This window comes from Moschus berezovskii, chromosome 8, assembly GCF_049115385.1.
Source record: "Moschus berezovskii isolate FMDL1 chromosome 8, NW_MosBer_1.0, whole genome shotgun sequence".
In the NCBI taxonomy this organism is placed as follows: Eukaryota; Metazoa; Chordata; class Mammalia; order Artiodactyla; family Moschidae; genus Moschus; species Moschus berezovskii.
Window position 1 is genome coordinate 50,146,520 of NC_142467.1, and position 17,571 is coordinate 50,164,090.

Genomic DNA, 17,571 nt, shown 5'->3' on the forward strand with positions numbered 1-17,571 from the left:
AGAAGACAAGCAATAAGCAAAATAAATTATGAAAAAGACAATTTGATAGGATTTTCAGTTTAAAATCGGGTGATCATCAAGGAAGACTTCCTGGGAAACTGACATTTGAGCAAAGACTCGAAGTTGGTGAAGGACCAAGCCATGTAGAATCTTGGAGAAGAGAGCTGCGGACAAAGGGCAAGCAGTGTTCTTAAGGTGGGTCCAAGCTCACCGCGGCAGCCAGCGTGGCTGGGTGGAGCTTGAGAGGAAGTGTAGTACATGATGACATCAGAGGTGAAGGGGAAGGTCCCGGGAGGCCAACCTAAAGACCTGGGCTTTTCTTCTTGAGAGAGAGGGGATACCATTGGAGGGTTTGAGCAAACGAGTGACATGATCTGACTTGAGGGTAGAAAGATGAAACATAGTTTTCTGGTGCTTTGTTGAGGATTGTCTATTGGGAGACGAGGGTAGAAGCCAGGAAACTGTTAGGAAACTACTGCTACTAGTTTGAGCCAGAGGTGATGGTGGCTTGATTAGGGAGGGATATGGTGGAGGTGATGGGAAGGGGTTGGAGTCTGGATGAATGGCTGGCTGGCTAAGGGAGACAGAGAGAAGAAAACAGCCTTGCCCTCAAAACTCACAAGCTTGGAGACAGAAGACAGCTGCCTAAAGGGAGGACCAGATGCATGAAGTAGTGTGGTGGTGGTGGTTTAGTCGCTAAGTCGTGTCCGACTTGTGCGACCCCATGGACTGTAGTCCATGGGATTCTCTAGGCAAGAATACTGGAGTGGGTTGCCATTTCCTTCTCCAGGGGGTCTTCTGAACCCGGGTCTCCTGCACTGCTGGCAGATTCTTTACCAACTGAGCTATGAGGAAAGCCCGAAGTAGTATAGATGTGGTACCTAATGGCTGTACAATCTCAAAGGGCTGCAGTGGGTATTCTGCTAAGTGAAATAAATCAGACAGAGAAAGACAAGTACTATATGATATTGCTTATACGTGAAATCTTAAAAATACCACAAAGGGACTTCCGTTCTTGTCCAGTGGTTAAAATTCCACCTTCCAATACAGGGGCTGTGGGTTCAATCCTTGGTTGGGGAACTAAGATCCCACACACTGCAGGATGCAACCAAAAAGTTAAAATAAGTAAAACTTTAAATATAAATAAATTAAATTTAAAATACCACAAACTAATGAATATAACAAAAAAGAGTCTGACTCACAGTGGGGAGAGGGAAGGTGGGAGGAGCCATATAGCAGAAGGGGATTAAGAGGTAGAAACTTTTATGTATAAAATAAATAAGCTACAAGGATGCGTTATACAACACAGGAAACAGAGTTAATAATTTTTAACAACTTTAAGTGGAATATAACTTTTAAAAATTGTGAATCACTATGTTGGATAGCTGAAACTTATCAAATATTATACATCAACTATAGCTCAGTTTTTTAAAAAAAAGCAAAGTGAATCCAGAGGAGGGAGCACTCCTTTAGCCTGGAGTGATGGGTGGAGTCTCCCTGACGGGGGAGTCTTAGAGAATGAGAAGGATCTAAACAGAAGAAAGGAAGCATATGGGGTTCCTGGTGGAGGAAATGACTTGAGCTAAGAGCCCAGATTGGCTGTGGGGTGTTCTGGGGATATGAGAACACCACGAGGGGTGGAGAATTGTGTGTGCGCGCGCATGTGTGTAGGAAGAGGGGCCACGGCTAGATGGGCACAGGAAGACCTAATTGAGAAGAGCCTTGACTGCCAGGCTGAATAGTGAGGTAATGGGGAACCAGAGTGGGCTCTTTGAGCAGGAACATCACAGGGGAGAGGAGTGAATGTTAGATTTCATAGACCTGAGTAAGGAAAGGAGCCCTGAGAGATGATCCAGTCCAGGGACTTTTACAAAGCCTTGGGGTTTTAAGAAGGCATTTCAGAGGCATCCATGAATGGCATGGAGGGTCTGTGGGTGGAGGTACCTCTCCTTTGCCTGCGATTCAGTCAGAGCAGCTTGATTTTAATTCATGCAACATTTAATTAGAAGGAACCAGTCAAGAATCTTTCAGGTACAGGTAGCAGGATTCAACTCGAACTGACCTCACCAAAAGAGGATTGTATTGGCCTTATAGCTAAAGCAAAACAGAACATGGTTATGAGCTTCCAGGACAGTTGGATTTTGATGTTCAGATATGGACGAGAATCTATTGTTTTCCAACCCTCGGGTCTATATTTTTCTTGTGGGGCAGCACCAAGCTGGGAAACCCCAGTGGGATGAAAGCTTCTCCTTTCCTCCAGTTCCAACAGAAACCATGGGAATGAGTGTCATGGACTCACTCATTCCTTCCTACCCCCAACCAATCACGATCCAAAGGGCACAGATTACCCTGATTGGCTGGCCTGGGTCACATGCCCACTTTCGATCTGCATATGGAAGTTGCATTGATTAAACTTCTACCAGAAAAAGGGGAAATATAAACTACCACCAGAAAAGGGGACATTTCTAGCTGCTAGAAAACATTTTATACAGTTATAACAAGATAGATTTATTCTATTAATCCCTTTATTATATAAACAAAGAGGCAGAGGTGCCAAGGAGGATAGGAATCTGCCCAGGTTCTTTTGGGAGCTTGGAGATAAGAAGAGTTTAAAGCCCCGAGCTTTTGAGAGGGGCGGGAGTGGTGGGAAAAAGATGAGAGAGGGCAAGATTTGGTTCCAGGTTGGGTCTGTGTGACTGGCACGTGCTAGGTACTCGGGGAGGGTCCAGCTGAAAGACTTTATCCACAGGTGGATCACCAAATGAACGCACAAGATGGACATCTTCCCACTCATGCCAGATTGCTGTGCATTCTGCTTTCCAGACAGGGCCTACTTGAACTTAACCTCTGAGCAGAACCTCCTCCAAGAGGTGGCTGTGGGTGAGAAGCTCGAACTCAGAGTCAAGGTGGAGGCCTACCCAAGCCTGCAGAGTTTCAACTGGACCTATGAGGGTCCCTTCTTTGGCTCCCAGCCCAAGCTCAACTTTGTGACCACCAACGACACATACAGGTACCACCCACTAGCTGCCATCTGCATGGCCCACAGCCAGACAGAGAACACTTTAACTGAGAGTCCGCACACTTGGGTCCCATCTCAACCTTGACTAGGGGCTGAGTCCTTTCCCATTTTGAGGTCTCAGTTTTCTTGACTATGTACAGCCTCAACATTAGTCATCTGTTTGAGATGTAGATGAAATCAGTGTACCCTTTTGCTGTATCCTTGGGAAATTAAACAACGTCCTCAAGAATTCTACCATTTCTTGGGTGTGTGCATTCTGACAGTCACCCAAGGTCTCCTGAGCTTATTCACTCTCCTCTTTTGTGACTAATCCAAATGCAGAAGACCATCCCCATGATTTCCACTTAGAGTCACACTCCTGATGGCAATTGCATGAGGTATCTAGCGCCACACACACAGGTTTGGGGTACTAGAGGGAATTAGTATCTCTCAGTCACAGATACATCGAAAGTTCTTTAAAAACCTGTGGCCATCCACCCCTGAGAATTTCTCACCAGCTACTCTTCTCCACTGGATCAAAACTCTTCTTATAAAGGTCTGTCTGCCTGTGCACGCCCCCACCCTCCACTACATGCACAGCATTTTAGAAATGTCTTTTTGTCACCTGCGGACTCTCTTCTCAGGGTCTTACTTTCCTGTCCAAAGTGACCTAACCAGGTCGTTTCTAAACAAGAGAGTTTCCCTGAGGAAGAACACTGTTATTAACAAGTGTGGAAATAATCATTTCTCTACCCTCTTCTATTTCTAAAATTGTTCCTGGAGTAAGGAAACAGCAACCCACTCCAGTGTTCTTCCCTGGAAAATGCTATGGGCAGAGGAGCCTGGCAGGCTACAGTCCCTGGGGTCACAAGGAGCTGGACATGACTGAGCGTGTACACACCCCAGTCCATAGTCACTCTACAGTGTGGTGTTAGCTTCTGCTGCACAGCAAAGTGAATCATCTATCTGGATACACATACCCCTCTTTTTTGGACTTCTTTCCCATCAGGTCATGACCACAGAGCATTGAGTAGAGTTCCCTGTGCTATACAGTAGGCTCTCATTAATTACCTATTTTATACATAGTGTCAATCGTGTATATATGTCAATCCCAATCCCCCAGTTCATCCCGTCTCCCTTTTCCCCACTGATATCCATGTTTGTTCTCTAGGTCTGTCTCTATTTCTGCTTTATGAATAAGCTCATCTATACCAATTTTTTCAGATTCCACATGTATGTGTTAACATACGATACTTATTTTTCTAACTTCACCCTCTATGACGGTCCCTAGGTCCAGCCACATCTCTAAAATTACCAAATTTCATTTCCTTTTATGGCTAAGTAATATTCCATTGTATATACATACCACATCTTCTTTATCTATTCCTCTACCATTTGAATGAGAGAGTACAGCTCCATTAAAGACAGCAAAAATGTGGATCACATTCAATCACATCTTCTCCCACAACTGTGATGAATAGCCCTAATTCAGTTTTGAACCATTTCCTGCAATGTCTAAATGCAGCCTCAGTGTCCTTCTCAATACAGTCTTCAGGCTGTATTTCCATCATAATTGGCTCATGAGAGGAGACCTGTTTGCCATCTCTGTGGTAGATAATCCCTGGACATCTTCCAACTCCCAAACTCTCTGGAGTTCTCTTTCTAGCTTTGGAAGCCCAAACTTCTTTGATTCCTGGATTCTTCTTTGTTGATCAACAGAATCAACAAAGATGTTCCCTTGTCCTCATCTTCTTCTTCCTAGTTCCTTTCTTGTCCTTTCCAGCCAGGATTTCTAACTTCCTCTAGTCTAAAGGAGAAGTTCTGAACTTGAGTCTGCAGACACCTGGAAGGAGGTTGATCTGTGGATAGGTTTCAGGGGTCTGTAAGCAACAGGGACACTGTGGAAAGGAACCAGAGAGGTGCCCTTGAACTCGGGAATCTGGGGCCTTTCAGCACAGGGCACCAAACTGAGCCCATGTGATAGGTGTGTTCATTATGGTGCTTTTGACTCATGCAAAAAGTTAGATTCTTTCAGTTTAAGAAGTAGGTATTAGTTATCTCAAGAATTGACACATGTAGAGGGGTTCTATATGCCAAGGCTTGAGTAAATATTGTGGGTTTTAGTCTAGTAATGGCTGCAGATATTTTCCAATGAAGGGGCAAGTGTCTGCAATGAGTCAGGCTCTCTGAATACAGATCCCTAGTGCTCACAGACGGAGAAGGCAATGGCAAGCCACTCCAGTACTATTGCCTAGAAAATCCCATGGATGGAGGAGCCTGGTAGGCTGCAGTCCGTGGGGTTGCTAAGGGTCGGACACGACTGAGCGACTTCACTTTCACTTTTCACTTTCCACTTTCACACATTGGAGAAGGAAATGGCAACCCACTCCAGTGTTCTTGCCTGGAGAATCCCAGGGATGGGGGAGCCTGGTGGGCTTCCGTCTATGGGGTCACACAGAGTCGGACACGACTGAAGTGACTTAGCAGCAGCAGCAGCAGTGCTCACAGAAAAAGAAGCAAAGGAACGGAAAGGTTAAGTATCCTTGCTTAAGGCCACACAGCTGCGAAACGGTGATACAAGGACTTGAGCCCTGGTCTCTGGAGCCCCATGGCCACATCCTGCCTCCCTGCCCTCTCAATGCCCCTCCTGGCAGGGCTGGCGCTTTGGGGATAGAAGCTGACCACGTACTGGCGTTTCCAGTGAGGACTGTTTAGCCCAGCGATGGTGGTGAAAGTAGATGCATTCAGTGAGGCTTGTGAGGTGCCTCCCAGCACTGGCACTTTACAGGCGCTGCCTCCACTAAACCTCAGAACCACAGTGCTTTGCGGATGAGAGAGGCAATTAAGGAAATTGGGTTGGTGGTTTTTCCATGTCTCAGTGGACCCAGCCCGGGCACCTGGCTCAGCCAAGGCCTTCGTGCCCCAGACCCTTGACCAAAAATAAAACCACCCCTGCTAAGGTGGTTGTGGGAACCCTCTGTCCTCACCCCAGACGGCCTGCTCCTCCCACACAGATACACCTCCAAGCTCACCCTGCCTCGCCTGAAGCCCTCCGAGGCCGGCCTCTACTCCTTTCAGGCTAGAAATGCCAGAGGCGAGGATACCCTGACCTTTGAACTCACCCTTCTATGTGAGTATAAGGGCTTGGGGACACAGGGTCCCTGGAGTGGCCGAGATAGACGAGCTGGGGGAGGCTGGGCTGGGACAGAGAAGGCTCAGGGTGGGTGGTCAGGCGAGGAGACTCAGGCCCTCTCTACCTCAGACCCCCCGGAGGTAGAAGTCACGTGGACCCTCACCAATGGCTCTAAAGCCCTGCTCTGTGAAGCCTCGGGGTACCCCCGGCCCAATGTGACGTGGGTGCAGTGCAGCAGCCACACCAATAGGTAAGTGACTCCCCTCCTCACCTGGGCTCAAGGCTGGGCACCCCAAAGCTCTGACCACATTCTGCGCTTCCCAGATGTGATAAGACCCACGTGCTGGTCCTGGAGGAGCCAAACCCTGATGTCCTGCACCAGGAGCCTTTCCACAAGGTGACTGTCCAGAGTCTGCTGACCCCTGGGACCTTGGAACACAACAGGACGTACGAGTGCAGGGCCCAGAACAGCATGGGGAACACCTCCGGGGCCTTGGGGCCCATCTCTGTAGGTGAGCCTTGGACCCCTGCTCCAGGCTGCAACAGGAGGGGGGCCCGGGGAGCTACCCCCACCCACTCCTGGGAGCCAAGGGCCAGAGTTCAGCGTCAAGCGGATCCCAGACATACCGAGTTCTAGCTCTCCGTGTGCGACTCTAGGCCTCTTGTGACCATAGGCAGCAAGATGGGCAGTCTAGACCCCAGAGGGCTGGAAGTTGTGGGGGGAGGAGGGCATAGGGGAGGCAGAGGTCTAGACAGAAAGCAGCCTGAAGCAGCGGCGGCCTATTCTGGCCCCTCTGCTCTTGAGCTGACTCATTAGTTCACAGGTGTGTATTTGAGACTCACAGGGGAGCAGGGCCTCCCCTGGGCTTAGAGTCTGGTGACGGGGACAGGCGAGTAATGAACACAGGCCCCCAACTAATGAACACAGGCCCCCAACCCAGGGCCAGCCTTGCTGGCGTTTTCCATCCTTCCCAGACTCCCTTCCGTCAGAGGCACAGTCCTATCCACCCGGGGCCGCTGTGTTGTGGGGGTGGGGGGCAACTGGCGCAGCAGCATTGTCTGGAGGAAGACTCATCCCTCTCTGCATTGCACAAAGCCTGCATGTGGGTGAGTTCTCTGATTCTGAGAGGCCCAAGACTGAACAGGGCTACAGCACCCTCAGGCCTCTGAAAAGCAGGTTTGGCACCCACTGTGTGCCAGGCCCAAGAGGACAGACTGGGGGCCTCCGCCTGGCTCCAAGGGGGCTCCTGGTGCCCTAGCCTCAGAGTCCCAGTTCCACATGCCGCTGCCCTGGTGGCTGAGTCTCAAGCTGGTGGTCCTACATTACAAATAAGAAAGCCAACATTTTGCTGAAGGCTTCCACTGCACCAGGCATAGTGCTCAGCCCCTTGCAGACGTTATTTCAGTGCACTCGCCCAGCCCCAGGAAGCTGCTTTCATACAGTCTGCCTTCCCTCTTGGGGCATGATGAACCTGAGGCTTCGGGAGAAGTCACAGGTTCGCTCTCACACCTCATAAGAGGTAGAAGTGAGGCTGAGTCTCCGATTCATGCTGCTGATCTGGCCAGGGGGTGGAAATTAGGTCCTTCCCAACACATCAAGGGAACTGGGGCTACTGATGTGGGAAGAGGAGACCTGGGCCCATTAGCCTGGCTTTCAGACTCTTGGAGGGCCGTGTGGTCCCAGAGGGCACTCAGAGGCGCCGCAGGGACCTCCTGGGGAGGCAGATTTCAGTCCAACCTCTAGAAGATCTCTCCGTCCAAGTTGGCCAGAGGTGTAGGTAATGAGCCTCCACATTGGGGGAGGGTTCAAGTCATGGCTGAGTCCCAGAGGCTTCTTACACAGGCAGGGGGTGGGTTGCGTGATCTGAGGGGCTCCCCCGGCTGCAGAGGCTGTGAGTCTGGGCAGGGTTTATTTATTTATTTATTTTTGGGGGGCAGGGTTTAGAGCTGGGAATGACCAGGGCTGGAAGGGGAGGTCCTCCTTGCCCCTGGCTGGGGGAGGGTCTGCAGGCTTCCTACCGAGAGGACACCTTGTTCAATCAACAAGAATTTGGGGGGCACCTACTGTGTTCCAGGCCACTGGCCTGTTCCAGGGGGGCACGGGGTCTCAAAGGTCCCTTTGGGCGGCTCACTCCCCTGCCCTGCCCCTTCCTGCAGGAGCCTCCACGCAGCCCCCCGATGAGCCCCTCTTCACACCAGTGCTGGCGGCCTGCGTGTCCATCATGGCCTTGCTGCTGCTGCTGCTCCTGCTGCTTTTCTACAAGTACAAGCAGGTGAGCCTGACCGCCAGGTCGTGCGGATCCACCCGGCATAACCACTCACCCATCAGCCAGTCATTCACCGACAAGAGCTCTCTAGTGGGCGCCTGCTGTATGTTAGTGTGAGTGGCTGTCTGAGTCAAGATTCAAGCCTCTGGGGTTCTGCTCTCCTAGGCTTCACTGTCTAGTACCGGAAATGGCTGCGACCATGAAAGTGAGGGCGCGGATTACAGAGGAAAGATAAGATGCTACCAGGAGAGCCCTGGGAGTTGGGGAGAGGGTGAAGGTAGGATCCTCTCCCAGCTGGGGCTTCCAGGGGCACAAGAAGGGCCCCAGGGGCCAGGCCTGTGTCTCTGTCAGGTGGCAGGTGAGTTAGTGGAGGGAAGGCCTGACTGTCATCATCCTCTTCATTATTTTTTAAAAATATTGATGTGGCTGTTTTGGCTCTTTGGATACGCACAGGCTTCTCTAGTTGAGGTGCATGGGCTTTCTCTTTTCATACGCATGCTGAGTTGCTCCGCGGCATGTGGGATCTTAGTTCCCCACCTAGGGATCGAACCCGTGTCCCCTGCACTGGAAGGTGGATTCTTATCCACTGGACTGCCAGAGAAGTCCCCATCCTCTTCATTGTGCGTGCTAAGTTGCTTCAATTGTATCTGACTCTGCAACCCTATGGTCTATAGCCCGCCAGGCTCCTCTGTCCATGGGATTCTCCAGGCAAGAATACTGGAGTCGGTTGCCATGCCCTCCTCCAGGGGATCGTCCAAACCTAGGGATCTGACCCAGGTCTCTTATGTCTCCTCCATTGGCAGGCGAGTTCTTTACCACTAGCACCACCTGGGAAGCCCCTCCTGTTCATTATTTAATATTATTACGAATCCAGTCTGCTGTTAATTGCACTTTGATGTTTCATACCCTGCCTGTCACTTTGAGTGCTCAGTGCTTGAGCAGTGATTTTAGGGGCATTTTCGTGACATGTGTTGCCTTATCCTCTCATTTACTGCCCTCAGCAACCAAGGCATGTGGGTAGTATCGCTAACCCCATTTTACAGAGTTGGAAGCTGAGGTTTCAAGAGGTTGAGACAGATGCCCTAGTCTACAGATGCCCTCTGCCAGTGGCAGAGGTTGGTTTTGAAACAGTCATTTTCTAAACCATTTTGCAAACCATGAAGTCATCTTATTGACTCCATGACAATCTGGAGGCAGGGACTAGAGCAGTCAGCATTCTACAGTAAGGAAATGGGCTTAGCAAGGTTGAAGGACCTGCTCAAGAATCCTAGTTGCTTCCTACCCCAGAGCCCACGGTCTCCACCATTTAGCCTCACTGCCTGTTTATATGAAAGACCATTTCCAGTGCGCGTGGGCACTGACAGGACCAGGCCAGAAGGCTGCGGGAGGCCAGAAGTGGAGGGATGGTTTCTGGCTGGCAGGGAAAGGAGTCTGCTTGGAGGAGGTGGCCTGGCGTGGGTGAGACTGGCCATAGAGGATGGGGCAGGCAGCCAGGGGAAGAGGAGATTCAGGGCAAGGGTGTCTCTGGGGAGAGGGCAGTGTGCACAGAGTGGGGAAGACCATGGGCAGTCCCAGAAATACTGGTGCCTGGCAGAGGCTGTAGGTGGAGGCACGTTGGAGGTCTGGACCCCATCCTGAAGGTTCAGGATATGTGAAAAGAATGAAGTGAGTTACAAACGAATAGCCCACCTGTGAGCCCCTTTGCTGCCTTTTCTCCCCCGTACCTGCCTTGAGGGTTCAGTGTTCTTGCCTGGAGAATCCCAGGGGTGGGGGAGCCTGGTGGGCTGCCGTCTATGGGGTCACACAGAGTCGGACATGACTGAAGTGACTTAGCAGCAGCAGGGGACTTGGAGTAGACAGACGCTGTGTTGGGAGGTGCCCCAGAGGTGCACAGGGTGCTCGGTGCTTAAATCAGCACCCAGCATGAGGAGGCAGCTCCGAGTGCAGACTCCAGAATCCAGGGCCCCAGGTCAAGTCTTCAGGGATCTGGGTCCACCTCTGATACTGGCCATGCGACCTTGACTGGTAGACTGCAGACTGTGGAACACTCAGCAAGATCCTGGGCTTGGACAGCACTCAGAATGGACACTGAACACGCCGGGCCCAGGAGGAAGTTGGCTGGGGAACCTAAATTTGCTCACGCATTTGGGATTGGAGAGCTGTCTGAGGTTGGGCATCTCCTTGACTACACGCCCAAAGTGGTTGTCGGGCACTGCTCGCCCACCTCCAGGGGGATAGGACTTCAGTCACTCTCGTGGCCTCCTGTTCCTTCTCTGAGCAGCTCTGTTGCAAAGTTCTTCCTTATATGGAGCTGAAAGCTGCCTCCCTGTGTCCCACTGAGCTGCCTCCCCAGCCCTGCAGAGATTCCAGAGAAGAGCCCAGTTCCCCCTCCAGCCCTGCCTTGGACTGCCCGGCCCCCTTGGTCAGTTGTTGTTTGGGGACACTCTACCTTCTCTTCAAGGGACCATTTTTGGAATGTGTACTCCCAGGCATCTCTTATCCCATTTAGGAAATTGAACTGGCCCCTGAGCCCACCCAAGGCCAAGAGAAGGAGGGCATCCCAGGGGTCAGAATGGCCATACCCTGATGTGATGGCCATGCCCAAGGGCTTACCGTCCAAGTGCCCTTTGCTTTGCCCCTTGGGGTTCTGAGCCTTGCCCCTTCCCTGGGGAGCCAGCCTGGCTTGTCCTCACTACCCAGGCCTGAGGGGAGGGTGGCCCCAGTCGGGGGAAGGGTTGCTCTGTCCCAGGGCTGAGTCATCACCTTTCTGGCCCCCAGAAAGACCACAAGGGGGGGCTGAGGGGGAAGAGAAAAGGGCAGGAGTCAGCAGGCTAGAAGCAGGAGGGACATGCGGAAGAAAGGATGACAGTGATGGGGAGGAGGGAAGGGGATGGTGGGAGGGGCAGTGGAGAGGCTAGCATTCTCGGGAATGGGGGGCATAAAGGGGGGATGCACAGGAGGGTCCCTAAGATTTCTGGTGAGAACTGTTCAGATCTTCCCCTTCCCGAGACAGAAAGCATCCTCCCACCCAGACAGCAGGTCTGCATGGGGACTTTGATGATTCCATGCCCACCTCGGTCGGCAAGGGGAAGTGGCCAGGGCCCGCTACAAGGAATAAGTGAGATGACGCACGTTGAGTGTGGAGCCCAGTGCCCACTCACAGGAAGTGCTCCGCAGGCCACGCACTGACAGCATTCTATTCTGAGGCCACCCAGAGGAGAGGCCTCTCTGGGCTGGAGCTCCACAGGGGGAGCCACGTGTAGGCGTGACAGAGGCTGGGCAGAACTGGAGGCCACCTTCCAAGAAGAGGGGTGGGGGCGCCTGAGATAGGCAGGAGAGAGTGGTGTCCTCCAGCAATCAGGTCTGGGATTCAGAGGCTGAAGTCCCAGCCAGACAACCTGGCTTGCCTTGATCGCCCTCCCCTTCCCCACTCTCCCCTGCCCGGCTGGGGGTGGAGTGGGGGAGGGGGCTGACTCAGGCCCAGCTGCAGGGCCAGAGGAAGGAGAAGTGGCAAGGAGGAAAAGATAGCCTTCATCGCAGTGGCTCCTGGAGAGGAAAAGGAATCCTTCCTGGTGCTGTCTCTGTCCTTTGGGTTGGAAAGGCGGCCACAGGCAGGGTTTGAATCCTCTGACACTCAGGAAATCTTCCTGTCCCATTTCAGACTATCTGCTATAACTCTACCATGGCTGTCCTGACATTCACCCGTTGTCTCTTGTTCTGAATAAGAATCTGGAAGTTCTTCCTTATGTCTGACTCCAGTCTTTCCCTCCAAACTACCATCTGGATGTTCTTCCTGATGGCTACCTGGGAGACACAAGCCACCCGCCTCCCAGCACCCACTTGAGCTCCCCCGACCTCGAGGAGGGTGTCACATGGAGGAGCCCAGCTGCTAAACAACACAGCCCAGCTGGCCTCCATACCCCACGAGTGACCGGAAAGAGAGTTGGATTGCTGACCCGAGGCCTCGGTGTTCTCCAGCGCCCCACCCCAGCTTCCACTTTCCACCTAAACTCTGTCTTCCATCAGCAGTTCTCGTGGTCACCCCCTGGCATCATGCCCCCATGCAGCTGCCACCCTGGGCAGGAAAGAGCGGCAGCCACTCCCCGCAGCTCAGGGTCTGCCACTGGCCGGCTGGTTGGAGCAGCCTGGAGAGCCCGAGTGCGCGGGCTCGCTCCACCTGGCCTGTAACTGTGAAGTCTGACGCGTCACTCACCTGCATTGAGCCTGGGAGGTTTCTCCTGGCACTGAGAGAATTCACTCAGTGACTGGCAGCCCTCAAGACTCTCCTGCCTTCAGAACTGTGCCCGCCTGCCTCCAGCCACATGGCAGCTCCGGTCTCTCGGCCTCTCCAGGACCTTTGCCACCTCCACGCCTCTGTCCCCTGCTGCTCCCCTGGTCAGCACCCTCTCGCCTCCCCGGGGGCCCTCCCCGACTTGTCTTCTCTTGTCCCCAGCCCCCTCTGTCTTCTTGCCCTGCTTTACTGTCTCCATTGAGCCATCTGAACATGTACATTTTTCTACATTTTGTATTTGTAGTCCTATGTATGTATGTATTTGAGTGGAATGCCTGTCTTATCCACTAGAATGCAGACTCTAGGGGACAGGAACTCTGTTTTGTTCAACTCTGAATCATTGATGCCTGAAACAAATAGGTGCTCAGTGAAATATTTAGATGGAAGTAATACTCAGCCTTAGTTGAGTTCAGTCGCTCAGTCATGTCTCTTTGCGACCCCATGAACCGCAGCACGCCAGGCCTCCCTGTCCATCACCAACTCCCAGAGTCCACCCTAACCCATGTCCATTGAGTCAATGATGCCATCCAACCATCTCATCCTCTGTCGTCCCCTTCTCCTGCCCTCAACCTTTCCCAGCATCAGGGTCTTTTCCAATGAGTCAGCTCTTTGCATCAGGTGGCCAAAGTATTGGAGTTTTAGCTTCAGCATCAGTCCCCCCAATGAACATCCAGGACTGATCTCCTTTAGGATGGACTGGTTGGATCTCCTTGCAGTCCAAGGGACTCTCGAGTCTTCTCCAGCACCACAGTGCAAAAACATCAATTCTTCAGCATTCAGCTTTTCTTTTTTTATGTGAGAGTCCAAATCTCACATCCATACATGACTACTGGAAAAACCATAGCCTTGACTAGATGGACTTTGTTGACAAAATAATGTCTCTGCTTTTCAATATGCTATCTAGGTTGGTCATAACTTTCCTTCTAAGGAGTAAGCGTCTCTTAATTTCATGGCTGCAATCACCATCTGGAGTGATTTTGGAGCCCAGAAAAATAAAGTCAGCCATTGTTTCCACTGTTTTGCCATCTATTTGCCATGAAGTGATGGGACCCGATGCCATGATCTTAGTTTTCTGAATGTTGAGCTTTAAGCCAACTTTTTCACTCTCCTCTTTCACTTTCATCAAGAGGCTCTTTGGTTCTTCACTTTCTGCCATAAGGGTGGTGTCATCTGCATATCTGAGGTTTATTGATATTTCTCCTGGCAATCTTGATTCCAGCTTGTGCTTCCTCCAGCCTTACTCAGCCTTAAAAGGGGAGGAGATATTGATATAGGCAACAACATAGGTGAACCTTGAAGATATCATGCTGAGTGAGACAGTCATAAAGGGACAGATTCTGCATGATTCCAATTGCATCAGGTACCTGGAACGGTCAGATGCATGAGATAAGGGGGAGGTGGGAACGGGGAGCTGTTGTTTAGTGAGCACAGAGTTTCAGTTTTTCAAGATGGAAAGAGTTCTGGAGATTGGCTGCACAACAGTGTGAAAGTCCGTAACACCGCCGAGCAGTATGCTGAGAAATGGTTGACTTGGTGAATCTTGTTATGTGTATCTCGCCACAAGTGAAAATAAAATAGCTGATACTTGGATGGGAGGGTGGATGTGTGAATGGACGTATAGTTTCACCCTCTCTCCTAGCTCAGGAATTACCAAATTATCAGACCTGTCAAGACCCTCAGGCGTGGTCCTAAATCTTTCAGTATACAGTTAGGGAAATCAAGGCTTGGAGAATGGATGGTCCCTTGGTAAGGCCAAGCCAGACAGGGACTGAGCTCTCGGTGGCATAGGCGTGGGGTGACACAGCCCCTCTCACCAAATCGCAGGCCGCACACCCACCTCCTTGCGCTGTGCGGTGGGAGCCAGCCCCTGTCCTCCTGGGTCGGGATGATATCCCAGACTTACCTGGCAGGCCCAGCTGACCCTTCCTCGCCATCCCCACCCCCACCCCTCAACAGAAGCCCAAGTACCAGGTGCGCTGGAAGATCATCGAGAGCTATGTGGGCAACAGCTACACCTTCATCGACCCCACCCAGCTGCCCTACAATGAGAAGTGGGAGTTCCCCCGGAACAACCTGCAGTTTGGTGAGCCGGGGTCTCTGCACCCACCACGCCCTGCTGTCACAGGGCCGGCGTGGGTGGTGGGGAGCCTGTGGGCCCTTAGAGAGAGGCCCCTTTGGCACCCCAGGACCTAAGGAGGCTGTGTGTGTGTCTGTGGCAGGCAAGACCCTCGGAGCTGGTGCCTTCGGGAAGGTGGTAGAGGCCACAGCTTTTGGTCTGGGCAAGGAAGATGCTGTCATGAAGGTGGCTGTGAAGATGCTGAAGTGTGAGTGCAGGAGGGGCTTGGGGTTGGGGGAGTGGGTGGGAGGTGGTGGACACCATCGGGATGGTCTATCCTGTGGTCACAGGGCATCGCCTGCATTTTCAGCCTGTCAGAACTTGGTATCAGGGGTGAAGCCACTGTTTCCTTTGTGAGCTCCAGGCTCCCTCTTACTCCTGGGTGTGGAAGGGCTTCTGACTGAACCCCAAAGGGGCTGGGATGAGAGGCCACCCTGGGCTCTGGCTTGGCTACAGCTTGGCCCAAACAAGTTCAATGATAGGCCGCCTTGCCTCTCTCTCGCCCCACAACTCTCATCTGTATGTCACCTCTTCCGGTTTCTGATTGTCTTGGGCGCTGTGGGTGCCCTCTGCTTCGCTTCCCTGTCTCCTGTGTGTGGCCCTCCATGCCCTGCCCTTTCTGTGGCCCCACCTCCCAGCCACGGCGCACGCTGACGAGAAGGAAGCTCTCATGTCAGAGCTGAAGATCATGAGCCACCTGGGCCAGCACGAGAACATAGTCAACCTCCTGGGAGCCTGTACCCACGGAGGTGAGGGGCCCTGGCAGGCATGCGGGGCCACGATCTTGGGTGTCTGAGGGTCCCAGGGCAGCCTCACTCCATCCATATTCCCCCTGCCATCCCCACAAAGTGAAGGTAGGATCCTTGTCTGGGCACCCCTTGAATTCCTAGGCCAGATGCCTGGACTGGTCAGAAGCTGCTTGTGGATGACAGGCAGTTCTGGGAGCTCTGACCAGTGGCTCTCAGGCAAGCATGGACATCAGAGTCATCTGGAACAGGGGCAAAGAATGCAGATATCCGGGCCCCGCTCCAGGGAGTCTAATGCTGTTGGTCTGGAGTGAAGCCCTTCAAATCTAACTTTAAGCCCCTACTCAAAGAGGCTGGGCACTCACTGCAGGGCCCACAGAAGGGTCGCAGGATCCATTGAGATTCAGTCCGCCTCATTCTCTTCTCCTATAGAAGCTTTGACTTATATGGAACTGCCTTAGTTTTCCTTTGAAGAAAGAATTCTTCAGCTAGTTGTTTGGAGGGCCCACTGCTCTAGACAGATGTGGTCACTGAGGCCCAGAAAGCATGGAGGGCTGCTTACAGACAGGCTGGATTAGAACCCGGGGCTCCAGAGTCACAGTCCGGGTTCTTATTGCCCTTTCCACATTCCTGTCCAGGTGGGGTGGCGGTTAAGGGTGCACTGACCCCACATTCTTGGCTGCTCTAGGCCCCGTCCTGGTCATCACGGAGTACTGTTGCTATGGTGACCTGCTCAACTTTCTGCGAAGGAAGGCTGAGGCCATGCTGGGACCCAGCCTGAGTCCAGGCCAGGATCCCGAGGCAGGCACCGGCTACAAGAACATCCACTTGGAGAAGAAATACATCCGCAGGTAGTATCCTGGCAAAGGCTGGGACTGGGAGGTGGGGCTGTGTCTATTCCCAAAGTCAGCTCAGGGTTGGGTGGCTGTGTGGTCTTCACCTTCCCCTTCGTGCTGTGGGGAGTAGCCACCCGTATTATGTGGGCACTTTAGTTTGTCTCCTTATTCCTATTATCCAAGGAATATCTGAGCCCCTACTATGTTCCAGGAGTATAGTGGGCAGAGATAGGCAGCTCTCAGTCCGGTGGAATCAGCTGTTAATGAATCATTTTATCATGCGTATAATATCCATTCAGGGCCCTAGCTAGAGACGGGCAAGTCTTGGAGATAATGGCCCTATTTCTCCCATAGCACCCATCCCAATTTTGAGTAGCCATGGGGAAGTGGCATAGAGTCTGTTCCTTGTTGGATGAGAAGGTATCATCCTATACAAGGTATCACAGCATAGCTGTAGCCAGGTCCTTGGTCCACTTGGGCCTCAGTTTCCCCAAGAAGCCATCCAGGCTGAACCTCTCAGAGTCTCTGCTCTCTCGCTCTGTAATGCTGTGATTCCTGGAAGCCACCCAGAGGCAGGTGGACAGAGCCACATGGGGAACCACAGAGAGGAAGTGGCCAGTTGTGTGTCACACACGAGTCAGGGGCAGAGGCAGAGCCTGGCTGGACCCTGCTGCTGCCTCCTTTTCCAGTGCTCACCTAAGTCATGCTGCTCTCCTCCAAGCCTTGGACTCAGGGCCTGTGAGGCCTCGAGACCAGGCTGCTGGAAGCTGCAGCAGGATCAGGAGAAGGGTATATCCTGAGCTCCTGTTTTACCACTGTCAGCTACCCGGCCTGGGAAGGCAGAAGGGGAAGGAGACCATGTCACTCTATCCAGTGACCTCGAGCACGGGGGCTGGCAAGATCTGCTTCCTCTTCAGAGTTTCTGACACTCTTTGGAGAGGGTGGCTCATGCTGGGCCTCAGCAGGCTGGGAACTTAGGCCAGATCAACTTGAAATGAGAACAGAAGTCAAGTGTTAGCTTCCATTTTCACGATTTCAAGAGCAAGGGGCATGTGAACCAATCCTGCTGATGGGATCCCAGGCTACATTAATGGAAGTGTACTTTCTAGACCAAGGGAGGGAATAGTTTTTCGATGCTCAGACCATAAATAAAACACTGGATTGTTTTTCTGGGAACATCACAG

The 17,571-nt window shown here is 52.3% G+C and overlaps 1 protein-coding gene across 1 annotated transcript in view; it reads left to right on the top strand.

The window, feature by feature from the left end:
* Positions 1 to 17,571, top strand: part of CSF1R (colony stimulating factor 1 receptor) — a 32,957-nt gene that overhangs the window by 10,758 nt on the left and 4,628 nt on the right. Inside the window, exons 6-14 of the mRNA XM_055431496.2 lie at positions 2,824 to 3,010; positions 6,013 to 6,128; positions 6,261 to 6,381; positions 6,456 to 6,643; positions 8,289 to 8,404; positions 14,646 to 14,772; positions 14,909 to 15,013; positions 15,444 to 15,554; positions 16,240 to 16,402. Coding sequence (XP_055287471.2) covers positions 2,824 to 3,010; positions 6,013 to 6,128; positions 6,261 to 6,381; positions 6,456 to 6,643; positions 8,289 to 8,404; positions 14,646 to 14,772; positions 14,909 to 15,013; positions 15,444 to 15,554; positions 16,240 to 16,402 — 1,234 coding nt within the window. The remainder of the gene's footprint in view (positions 1 to 2,823; positions 3,011 to 6,012; positions 6,129 to 6,260; positions 6,382 to 6,455; positions 6,644 to 8,288; positions 8,405 to 14,645; positions 14,773 to 14,908; positions 15,014 to 15,443; positions 15,555 to 16,239; positions 16,403 to 17,571) is intronic.